This window comes from Pan paniscus, chromosome 6 (assembly GCF_029289425.2).
Source record: "Pan paniscus chromosome 6, NHGRI_mPanPan1-v2.0_pri, whole genome shotgun sequence".
Lineage (NCBI taxonomy): Eukaryota > Metazoa > Chordata > Mammalia > Primates > Hominidae > Pan > Pan paniscus.
Window position 1 is genome coordinate 88595030 of NC_073255.2, and position 12239 is coordinate 88607268.

The window sequence follows — 12239 nt, forward strand, 5'->3', positions numbered from 1 at the left end:
TGAGGCAATTTACTCATCATCTCATTTATTCTTCACAAAAAGGTGAGATTATCCCTTTCTTTAAAGAAAAGAAAACTGAAGAGAGGTTACATAAGGCTATGGAGCTAGTGACTAAATGGAACAGAATTTAAAGCCAGGAGTTCACTGGAAGGCCTGTGCTCTTTCCATTCCTTGAAAATTTGGCCTCCCTTGTCAATGGTTGGCTTTTAGTACTCCTGCAGTCACTTGCACACTGCACACTTGACGAGTAGGTCAAAACTTAATTCCTTGCATGACAGGCAGGTACAGCACTTAAACTCTTCTGACAATAAGTGCTGACAAAGAAAAACTGAGCAAAAGTGGAATTCGAGAGAACTCTAAATTACACATTATTTGTTGAGCCCACAACCCAGAAAAAAGGTGAGCATGCAATGACCCCTTATAGGATGGGTCTATGAAACTATTGCCAGACTCTGTTATTCATGATCTTGAAAGACTGCCCAGGGCCTGATAAGGGGGTCTGTGGCAGAATTGGGTGCAAGTTGGGAAAAAGGGAAGGAAGAAGCAGGGAATACTCCTCACCTCTTTGTGTTTCTCCAACAGGCTCTCCAGCTGCTCAGGTGCCCTCTGCCCTGGCCCCTTGTTTCTTTCAGCCTCATACTGACGCTGATTGCTATCTTGGTGCAGACTCAGTTGGAGGGCAACTCTTACCAGGGAGGTCATCAGTTTCATAGCTTTGAGTAAGGAAAAAGAGATAAAGAAATCATTATTGAGGTCAGAGGAGAGAGGATGAGTAGAAGGAAAAAATAGAAGGAAAGAAGGGCAATAAAAATGAGAAGCCAGAGGTGGGTGACCCTAAAATCCTAAGACTGCCTGTCCTGGAGTGGACTGTTTCCCTCTAACCCTTGTGGTCTTCTTTTAACCATCAGCATACCCCTAGTGGTGAGCTCTGACAAAAATACTAAGCCTTGAAATTGTTGCTGTGATCTACCCCTTCTCAAAACTCCACCAGTGAGAAACTGGATTGAAGTTTAGGATAAAAGAGGCATGGCCTTGAAGTGAAGAGCCAAGACGCAGGTAGGAAAGAAGACCCTGAATCAGAGAACAGAGGAAAGTCCTATAAATCCCCAGGAGAATGTCCAGAATGAAAATGAATGCTCACCAGCCAGGGTGCTAGTGTGACAGAAGGCGCGGACTTGTGAGTCTGAGAGGCCAGTGAGCAGGGAGATGAGGTTGTCCACAGGGAAGTCATCATGGAGGAGGCTGTACTGGCACCGACAGACCAATGTCCCCACAAACTCACAGAAGCTGCCCTGGAACTTCTTCCAGGATAGACCTGGAGCTGTCAGAGGATAGTCCCCCGAGTCCTACAAAAGGATGTATGAAAAGGATGGGAAAGTTATGACCAGGTCCATGAAGTCATAGGGGCTTGGATGTCAAAACCCAACAGTCTAGTAAAAATATCTCTGTTATGCTTCATTTCCTGGCTGTCTCCCCAGTTTGAGAGGCATATTCAGATCTCTTTTACCCCCAAGAGACTGAACTCCACCTTCTAAAAGCTACCCTATTTCACAGAATCAAAAAGAAGGGGATAATAGGCATTGTGTTTTGAAATAAGAGGGGTAAGAGGATCCTGGTCATCTTCTTCCACCTCATTAAACGCTCTGTTAGGTGCTGGATGATCTCTGAGTTGGACATCTTCTTGAACATCTCAGGGCTCACAGTGCCTAAAGAATGAAGGATATGAGGTGCTTACAAGGAAAATAACAGGATGCTGTGATCATTTACAGATATACCTGAATATGAGCAAGGAAACACTGTGCAAAGAGCTTAGGTGGGGAATCAGAAGACCCCCTGGTCAACGGTCTGCCAACATCCAACTGTGTATCTGCTATAAGGCAATCTCTCTAAAAACCCAAAGGAAGGGAGCCATAGGTTATGGTGTAGACACGGCCAAATCCAGAAACCACACCTCACACAACCAGGCTGAAAATTACACAGAAGTGGCATCAAGAAACCCCAATCACAAAGATACAACTCTCTTAAGGGGATGGACCCCAAGTTCCTGAGGAATATGTACTTTGCCAAGAAGCACAACAAGAAGGGCCTAAAGAAGATGCAGGCTGGCCGGGCGCAGTCGGTCAAGCCTGTAATCCCAGCACTTTGGGAGGCCGAGGCAGGCGAATCACAAGGTCAGGAATTCTAGACCAGCCTGGCCAACATGATGAAACCCAGTTCTCTACTAAAAATGGAAAAAATGAGCTGGGCGTAGTGGCGGGTGCCTGTAATCCCAGCTACTTGGGAGGCTGAGGCAGGAGAATTGCTTCAACCCGGGAGGCAGAGGTTGCAGTGAGCTGAGATCGCACTACTGCACTCCAGCCTGGGCAACAAGTGAGACTCTGTCTCAAAACAAAAAAAGCAAAACAAACAAAAAAAGAAGATGCAGGGCAACAATGCCAGGGTCATGGGTGTACATGCCAAGGCTATCAAGCCCCTCGTAAAGCCCAAGGACGTTAAGCCCACTTGCCTACACTGCCCACCCCAAGCTTGAGAAGCATGCTTGTGCCCACAATGCCAAAGGGCTCAGACTGTACCAGCCAAAGGCCAATGATCAAATGAAGGCCCAGGCTGCAGCTCCAGCTTCAGTTCCAGCTCAGGCTCCCAAAAGTGCCCAGGCCTGTACAAAGGCTTCAGAGTAGAGATCTCTGTTTGCCAACGTGAGGACAGAAGGACTGGTGTCCTCCTGCACTATTTGTACAAATAAACCTGAGGCAGGATTTGTTTTAAAAAAAAAAGGAATCAAGCAGTGAAAAACTGTGCCCAAAAATAAACAACAACAAAACAACAACAACAACAACAAAACAGGCCAGGCGCGATGGCTAACGCCTGTAATCCCAACACTTTGGGAGGCCGAGGCAGGTGAATCACCTGAGGTCAGGAGTACAAGACCAGCCTGGCGAAACCCCATCTCTACTAAAAATACAAAAATTAGCCACGTAGGCCGGGCACAGTGGCTCAAGCCTGTAATCCCAGCACTTTGGGAGGGTGAGATTGGCGGATCACGAGGTCAGGAGTTCAAGACCAGCCTGGCCAATATGGTGAAACCCTGTCTCTACTAAAAATACAAAACTTAGCTAGGCATGGTGGTGCGCACCTGTAGTCCCAGCTACTCAGGAGGCTGAGGCAGAAGAATCACTTGAACCTGGGATGCGGAGGTTGCGGTGAGCCGAGATTGTGCCACTGGACTCCAGCCTGGGCGACAGAGCCAGACTCCGTCTCAAAGAAAAAAAAAAAAAAATTAGCCACATATGGTGGCACATGCTTGTAATCCCAGCCACTTGGGAGGTTGAGGCATGAGAATCACTTAAACCCAGGATGTAGAGGTTGCAGTGAGCCCAGATCGTGCCACTGCACTCCAGCCTGGACAATCGAGTGAGATTCTGTCTCAAAAACAAAACAAAAACAAAACAAAACAAAACAAAAGAGAGTAATAAAACTAAGCCAGACGCTGATTTCTTATATAATACAACCTGACTGAGACCATCTGTCCCAATAAATTAAGCCATGGCAGTAAGAGTTCTGGGGGTACCACAGCTACAGAGGAGAAATATGGGCAAAGTAGCTGGGAAATAAGCAGTAAGAAAATAACAGATTATTGCATCTAGAAAGACTAAAGGGTGTCCTCAAATTTGTGCCATAACATAAGCATGATTACTTCTTTTTCCCCAAAGTTTCTTGTCTCTAAACCAACATGGTTCCCTACTAGATCACTTCCCATATTTATCAACAAAAAATTTAGTTAAAGAAGTGAAACTTTTCTCTCCTTTTTTTTTTTTTTGAAGACAGTCTGGCTCTGTCGCCCAGGTTGGAGTGCAGTGGCGCTATCCAGGCTCACTATAACCTCCACCTCCTGGGTTCAAGCAATTCTACAGGCATGAGCCACATACCCAGATAATTTTTTGTATTTTAGTAGGGGTTTCACCATGTTGCCCAGGCTGGTCTTCAACTCCTGACCTCAAGTGATCCACCCGCCTCAGCTTCCCAAAGTGCTGGGATTACAGGTGTGAGTCACAGTGCCCGGCCTAAATAAGTAAAATTTTTCTAATGCTTTACTATCTTCCTTTATTTAGGAAATATCTAATCCTACTTATCTAAATGGAGAAAGAATTCATAACATAGGAACAAAAGGCTGGGAATTAGAAAGGGGGAGCAGTTTCCTCACCTTTACATCCACAAGATCAGATGAAAAAGTTAACAAGCTCCAGAAATCCTGCATCCTGGTCTTGCTTGTAGCTATCCAGCCACTCATCTACCAAAGACTAGTAAAAAAAAAAAATACAGATGACTTCTACTTCTGGCAATATAACAGAACAGAAATCCTATATGATCTTCCCAGTTGAACCATCTAAACTTCTGTAAAACATTTAAAACATCTTTCACAATGTACTGGTGAACTAGAATGAAAGGTAAAATTTCATATAGTCCAAAAATGAGGTGTAGTAGCAACCCTGGGAGGTAAGCAAACTGACTTTTGCCCTAAAGGTTTCATTAATCCCTGGGGACCCTGACTTTGTATCCAGATGGCTGCATGGAGTGCAGAGCACAGGAGGTAGAGTCTAAGCTTCTTCCAAGACGAGTAGTCCAAGAGGAGGCACCTAAATAAAGCTGGGTCCTGCAAAGAGTCACATCCTCAAGGAAGTGAGATTGAACACTAAACCTATAGGGCAGATGGCGACAGCAAGAAAACTAGCTTGTTATGACCTGAGGGTGCAGTGGAGGGAAAAAAAATAACTCCTCCTTGAGAATTCATAACCATAGTGAGCCCTCAGATCTGGATTTGCAGTCAAGATTCATACCACATACATAATCAGAATAATCTTTTTTATCTTTTCCTTTTGTTTTTTTTTTTTTGAGACAGTCTCACTCTGTAGCCCAAGCTAGAGAGCAATGGAGAGATCTCAGCTCACTACAACCTCCACCTCCCAGGTTCAAGCATTCTCCTGCTTCAGCCTCCCGAGTAGGTGGGATTACAGGTATGTGCCACCATGCCTGGCTAATGGCTAATTTTTGTATTTTTAGTAGACACAGGGTTTCACCATATTGGCCAGGCTGGTCTCGAACTCCTGACCTCAAGTGAGGCCCACCTTAGCCTCCCAAAGTGCTTGGATTATAGGCATGAGCCACCACACCCAGCCCAGAATAATCATTCAGATAATTAAAAGTGATTCAGGCTGGGAGCAGTAACCCAAGTAAAGTGAAACTCATGTTGCCCAGGCTGGTCTACCAAAAACAGAATAATTAGTCAGGCATGGTGGCACATGCCTATAGTCCCAGCTATGCGAGAGGCTGAGGTGGGAGGGTCACCACCTCGCCACTGAGGGAGGTCAAATCAGCAGGGAGCCGTGATAGCACCACTGCACTCCAGCCTAGAAAGAATGAGAACCTGTCTCAAAAAAAAAAAAAAAGAAAAGAAAAGAAAAGTGATTCTGGAGTGCCCCCAGGCAACTGTCAAAGCAACAGCAGGTTCCTCTCTTAAAAACCCACCTTTGGGGCCAGGCGCGGTGGCTCACACCTGTAATCCCAGCACTTTGGGAGGCCGAGGCAGGCGGATCATGAGGTCAGGAGATCGAGACCATCCTGGCTAACATGGTGAAACCCCGTCTCTACTAAAAATACAAAAATTTAGCCAACATGGTTGCAGGTGCCTGTAGTCCCAGCTATTCGGGAGGCTGAGGCAGGAGAATGGCCTGAACCTGGGAGGCGGAGCTTGCAGTGAGCAGAGATCACGCCACTGCACTCCAGCCTGGGTGACAGAGCGAGACTCCGTCTCAAAAAAAAAAAAAAAAAAAAAAAAACAACCCACCTTTGACCTAGGCCCCAAAGAATTCCAGCACATAAGAACTCCAGGTAAAATGAGTGGCTCACAATAAACCTAGTAAAACATATAAAGAAACAAGGCACTGACAAAATTATTTCACAAACACTTTAGATAATCATCTATCATAGATTATAAAATGACTATGTTTAATAAAATTTTAAAAATAAAAGAGGGAGAGAATGGGCTCAAAAAAAGAAATAAAAGGCCAGGCATGGTGGCTCGTACCTGTAATCCCAGCACTTTGGAAGGCCGAGGAGGGTGGATCATGAGGTCAAGAGATCAAGACCATCCTGGCCAAAATGGTGAAACCCCGTCTCTGCTAAAAATACAAAAATTAGTTGGGTGTGGTGGCGTGCACCTGTAATCCAAGCTACTCAGGAGGCTGAGATGGGAGAACTGCTTGAACCCGGGAGGCAGAGGTTGCAGTGAGCCGAGATCACACCACTGCACTCCAGCCTGGGTGACACAGTGAAACTCTGTCTGAAAAAAACAAACAAAAAAAAAACAAATAAAAACCCAGACTATATTGTTTAGGGATACTTAGTTGACAAAATAATAGACACAAATAGGACATAATTACCATAAAAATCAGGACCTTGGGGGGATTGGGGGGAAGGTTTAAGTGGAAAGAATGGAGCGGTGACAATGTGTGTCAACCTGGGAGGTGGTGACCCTGGAGTTCGCTTTGTAATTCCTCAAAATGAGCATTTATGTGCTATTCACTTTTCACAGGGCAGAATCTCTAAACTAACATGTTTAAGCAGCCATATGAAAAAAAAAAATTATTCTCAAAATGTCTCAAAAAAACAAAAATATGTTATATATATACGTATAAAAGAAATATATACACATACGTATATATCTATATATATACGTGTGTATATATCTGTATATATACATACACGTGTACATATATATATATATATATATATATATTTTTTTTTTTTTTTTTCCTCGTCGGGCGCGGTGGTTCACGCCTGGTATCTCAGCGCTTTGGGAGACCGAGGCGGGAGGATTGCTTGAGCCCTGAGAGTCTGAGACCAGCGTGAGCAACACAGTGAGACCCTTGTCTCTATTTTTTTTTTTTTGAGTCGGAGTCTAGCTCTGTCGCCCAGGCTCGAGTGCAATGGCTCGATCTCAGCTCACTGCAAACTCCGCCTCCAGGGTTCAAACGATTCTCCTGCCTCAGCCTCCCGAGTGGCTGGGATTACAGGCGCCCGCCACACGCCCGGCTGATTTTTGTATTTTTAGTAGAGATGAGGCTTCAACATGTTGATCAGGTTGGTCTCGAACTCCTGACCTCAGGTAACCTGCCTGCTTGGGCCTCCCAAAGTGCTGGGATTACAGGCGTGAGCCACGGCGCCCGGCCTGAATAAATCTTTTAAAACATAAAGGTTTGGGTGAGTCCCTGGCCGGCCGGCACAAATGCCGGGGTGGGACCGCGAACCGGGTGGGACCGCAAACCGGGTGGGACACACTCGTTCCGGCCCGGGGGGACTCGGGCCAGCAGCCGGCCGCTGCGCGTGCGCACTTGGCGCGGGGTGGGGGGGGAAGGAGGGGCCCGCGCTCCTACCTGTAGGTGGCCAACGCCGGGCGCTGGGCCGCCGCTCCTGCCTTGCACGTTAGAGAGCCGGTACATGCAGGTGGGAAGCTCCACATGGAGAGGCGCGCCGCGCCCGTGATAAGGCTTTACCTGGTACATCGGCATGGCGGAACCAAAGCAAGAGAGGGTGGCGCGTGCCAAACACCAAAGCTCAGAAACCGTCCGAGGCTACGACTGGGGGCGGACATCTCCCTTGTGACCCTGCGGCGGTCCTTCGGAAAAAACGCAGTCCGGTGTGCTCTGATTGGCCCATGCTCTTTGACGTCACGGACTCGACCTTTGACGGAGCTAATAGGCGAAAAGGAGAGACGGGAAGTATTTTTTCCGCCCCGCCCAGAAAGGGTGGAGCACAACGTCAAAAGCAGACAATGGGAGCCCAGGAGGCGGGGCGCCTGTGGGAGTCGTGGAGGGAACTTTCCCAGGCCCCGAGGCGGATCGGGTGTTGAGTCCATGGAGCGAGCTGAGAGCTAGAGGTGAGCTGGGCTCGCGGTCTCCCTTCTCGCGCGTCCTCCTTGAGAACCACGGCATTCCAACCTCCCTGGAAATGGGGGGAACATGGCCGAGGGGCGTGGCGAGGCGTGGAGGCCCCAGAGCGGCGTCCTCAGCGCCCCAGCCATCCAGTGCTCCTTGGTTGCGCCTTGAGGCCGAGGCAGGCTCCTTCGGTGTCCTTGGCTGCGGGCAAAGGATTCGGCCCTGTAAGGAGCTGGGTTCGGCCTGTCCCAGACAGGCCCTGCCCACATCCCATCACAGGGCCGTGAACTTGAAGCCCTAGCGTGAAATCCCCATAGACTGAATGCATTTCCTTTTTACCTGTTCTCTCTCCCCTTTTATTTTTATTTTTATATTATTTAATTTTTAATTTTTTATTTTTGTAGAGACGGGGATTTCGCTAATGTTGCTGAGGCTGATCTCGAACTCCTGAGCTCAAGCAATCCGCCCGCCTCGGCCCCCCAAGGTGCTGGAATTACAGGCCTGATGCACGCTGCCTGGCCTTTTTAAAAAATTGAGGTTATTTTGGGGAAGGTAGAGCGTCCAGACACATCCTAATTTGCATAGCTGCGCAGTTTTACAAAATGCAATGCATTTCTACCTGTTAGGATATGTGATTTCTGGCTGGTAAGCTACACCGAATCTTGGCTAGCACAGTTGCATTCCATGTCAGATATGTAAACACAAATTCGCTCTCTGCATTTAAATATATTAGATAGATTTAAGTAACTACATTTAAATGTATTCACATTTAAATACATTTTCGGTCTGTATCTAAATGCGCTCCCTCCTGAAAATAAATATCTGAAGTGGGCCGGGCGCGGTGGCTCACACCTATAATCCCAGCACTCTGGGAGGCCAAGGCGGGTGGATCATGAGGTCAGGAGTTCATGCCTAGCCTGGCCAACATGGTGAAATCCAGTTTCTACTAAAAATACAAAAATTAACTGGGCATGGTGGCGGGCGCCTGTAATCCCAGCTACTTGGGAGGCTGAGGCAGGAGAATCGCTGGAACCCAGGAGGCGGAGGTTGCAGTGAGCTGAGATCGAGCCACTGCAGTCTGGCCTGGGTGACACAGCAAGACTCTGTCTCAAAAAAAAAAAAAAAAAAAAATCAGAAGTGGACTGTAGCCTATAGTGTGTTGCCTAATAAATTTATTTTTAGAGATACTTCTTTCAATTTTCTGTGAGGTCATCTGCAGTTTCACATGGTAGACAGACTTAGGTGAGATTCTTAGCAAGGTGGAATGAAGAGTAAAGAGGTTTGTTTATTTCACAAGGGTTGATTGAAGGCCTACGATGTGTTAAATGCTGTAGGAAATACCCAGTGATTTCTCTTTCATGGAGGTTTCCTGCCTTCTCTTAAGAAGTTATCAATTAAACGGTTTACTGGAAATTGCTAAGTTAATGAACACACGGGATACATTCTTTGGATGAGTAGACATTGGTTGGGCAGAGGAGGAAGAGGAGAGCGGTTTAGAGAGAGACCTGCTTATACACTGTAGTGTCTAAAAGAGCTTGTGATGTTCAGGAAACAATTGTTCACTGCGCTACAATATAGGGGACGGCCGGTTGCAGTGGCTCACACCTGTAATCCTAGCGCTTTGGGAGGCCAAGGAGGGCAGATCACCTGAGGTCAGGAGTTCAAGACAAGCCTGCCCAACATGGTGAAACCCCATCTCTACTAAAAACACAAAAATTAGCTGGGTGTGATGGTGGGTGCCTGTAATCCCAGCTACTTGGGAGGCTGAGACAGGAGAATCACTTGAACCTGGGAGGCGGAGGCTGCAGTGAGCTGAGATCATGCCATTGCACTCTAGCCTGGGCGACGGGGTGAGCACTCTCAAATAATAATAATAATAATAAATAATAATAATGGTGATGATGTAGGGGACTTGATGAAAGGAAAGAATTAGAGAGATTCTGAAAAGAAGGTAGTTTTGGGCCCAGTGATGACTAGATTTTAAATTTCATGTAGTAGGAAGTGGGGCACTAGTAAATTTTTAAGCAGAAAAATTATTTGACCAGATCTGTGATTTCAAAAATAGCTCTGGTGATAGAGTGGAGGATGGCTTGGAGCAGGGAATAAGGGCAGATAAAACTGTTATAAAACTCTTAAAGTTAGTACAGCAAGAACTTTGAGGGTCTTTGCTAAGACAGCAGCTGGCAGCTTCAGTTTGGAGTAGGGTATCAAAGGCAACTGTGTATAAGGAATAGTTATGTAACTGGTACCCAATTTCTGAGATGATTTTCACTTAAACATTGTGTATTTTCCAGCATACTGTTGGTATTTCTAATTATGTGGGAAATTATGTTGCTTTCACTTTTTTTTTTTTTTTTTGCTCCTTACCCAGGCTGGAGTGCAATGCTGCAATCTTAGCTCACTGCAACCTCTGCCTTCTGGGTTTAAGTGATTCTCCTGCCTCAGCCTCCCGAGTAGCTGGGTTTATAGGTGCCCACCGTGATGCCTGCCTAATTTTTTGTATTTTTAGTAGAGACAGGGTTTCACCATGTTGGCCAGGATGGTCTCCAACTCCTGACCAAGTGATCCGCCTGCCTCTGCCTCCCAAAGTGCTGGGATTACAGGCATGAGCCACCCCACCAGGCCATGCTTTCAGTTTTCAAGAAAGACACCATTGTTGCCAAAGATTTTGGTAATTTGAGAGATAGAATGTATGTTTTCTCCATGTGGATCCTAGTATAATTAGATAGTAAGGATCTGTTGAATTTGAAGTATCTATCCAGAAGTATTTTGGGTACATGTTTAAGGATTGTAAAACAGTGTTTCTATTTCTGGATATAATAAATGTATTTGTTAATATAATAAATGAATAGATTAGACCCATAAACTATTTACAGTGTTGAGTCATTTCCCACAGTTAAAATCAGGATGAAAATATATAGCCGAATACTTGCTTTGTTTCTTGTAACATTTCTTTAGTACAGAACCTGCTAAGGCCATCAAACCTATCGATCAGAAGTCAGTCCATCAGATTTGCTCTGGGCCGGTGGTACTGAGTCTAAGCACTGTGGTGAAGGAGTTAGTAGAAAACAGTTTGGATGCTGGTGCCACCAATATTGGTAAGTTTGGGAGAGTTTTAAGCCACAAGAAACGATCAGTGTATGTTGTTGTAGTCAAGAAACATTTGTTATTGAAATAAGACTATCAAGTGTTGATGTAGTAATAAATTATTATTTTTAAGTTAAAGTTAGCACCTATTATGTGCCTAGTACTTAGCTAGGTAGTAATAATAATAACAGCTTTTATTGTGTTCTTATGGAGTGCCAGGCAGGTGTTATGCTAAGAATCGCACAGAAATATCTCATTTAATTTGCAGAATAGTTGGCCGTGGTGTTTCACGCCTGTAATCCTAGCCCTTTGAGAGGCCAAGGTGGGGGGATTGCTTGAAGCCAGAGTTCAAGACCAACCTGGCCAATTGGTGAGACCTCGTCTCTATTAAAAAAATAAAGTAGGCCGGGTGTGGTGGCTCACACCTGTAATCCCAGCACTTTGGGAGACCAAGGTGGGTGGATACCTGAGGTCAGCAGTTTGAGACCAGCCTGTCCAAAATGGTGAAACTCTGTCTCTACTAAAAATATAAAAATTAGCCGGACCTGGTGGCAGAAGCCTGTAATCCCAGCTACTTGGGAGGCTGAGGCATGAGAATTGCTTGAACCCGGGAGGCAGAGGTTGCAGTGAGCCGAGATCGTGCCACTGCACACCAGCCTGGGACAGAGCAAGACTCCATCTCAATAAAATAAAATAAAATAGGCGTGGAGTAGTGGCTCACATCTATAATCCCAGCACTTTGGGAGGCAGAGCAGGGCTGATCATTTGAGGTCAGGAGTTCAAGACCAGCCTAACCAACATGGTAAAACCCTGTCTCTACTAAAAATACAAAAATTAGCCAGATGTGATGGTGCATGGCTGTAATCTCAGCTCCTCGGGAGGCTGAGGGAGGAGAATTGCTTGAACCTCGGAGGTGGAGGTTGCAGTGAGCCAAGATCAGATCATGCCACTCCATTCCAGCCTGGGTGACAAGAGCAAAACTCCATCTCAAAAAAAAAACAAGAAAAAAAAGAGAAAATAACACAATAAAATAAACCTAAAAAATTATTAATCAGCTGAGTAACTTTATGAGATAGAACTTGTTATCTTCATTTTACAGATGAGGAAATTAAGGAACAGGAAATTTCCTTTTTTTGAGATTATAAAGCTAATAAAATAGGATCCAGGAAGTCTGATTCCAGAACCAGTTGTCTTTTTTTTTTGTTTTTTTTTGAGATGGAG

At 45.7% G+C, this 12239-nt stretch overlaps 1 protein-coding gene and 1 pseudogene across 2 annotated transcripts; one reads left to right on the forward strand and one right to left on the reverse strand.

Moving 5' to 3' along the window:
• LOC117978539 (putative STAG3-like protein 4) lies at positions 1-7687 on the reverse strand. 2 transcript variants are annotated; one of them, XM_063605840.1, is made up of 6 exons: positions 7431-7564; positions 6083-6337; positions 4202-4298; positions 1142-1346; positions 562-713; positions 1-328 (listed from the first exon to the last, which is right to left on the reverse strand). In XM_063605840.1, exons 3-6 carry the CDS (start codon positions 4286-4288, stop codon positions 260-262), a joined length of 513 nt encoding a protein of 170 aa, XP_063461910.1. In that variant the 5' UTR covers positions 4289-4298; positions 6083-6337; positions 7431-7564; the 3' UTR covers positions 1-259. The 2 variants fall into 2 exon arrangements, with proteins under 2 accessions (XP_063461910.1, XP_063461911.1); XM_063605841.1 differs by lacking the exon at positions 6083-6337 and having other exon boundaries at positions 1-713; positions 7431-7687.
• Positions 7515-12239, forward strand: part of LOC117978540 (putative postmeiotic segregation increased 2-like protein 1) — a 16302-nt pseudogene continuing 11577 nt past the window's right edge.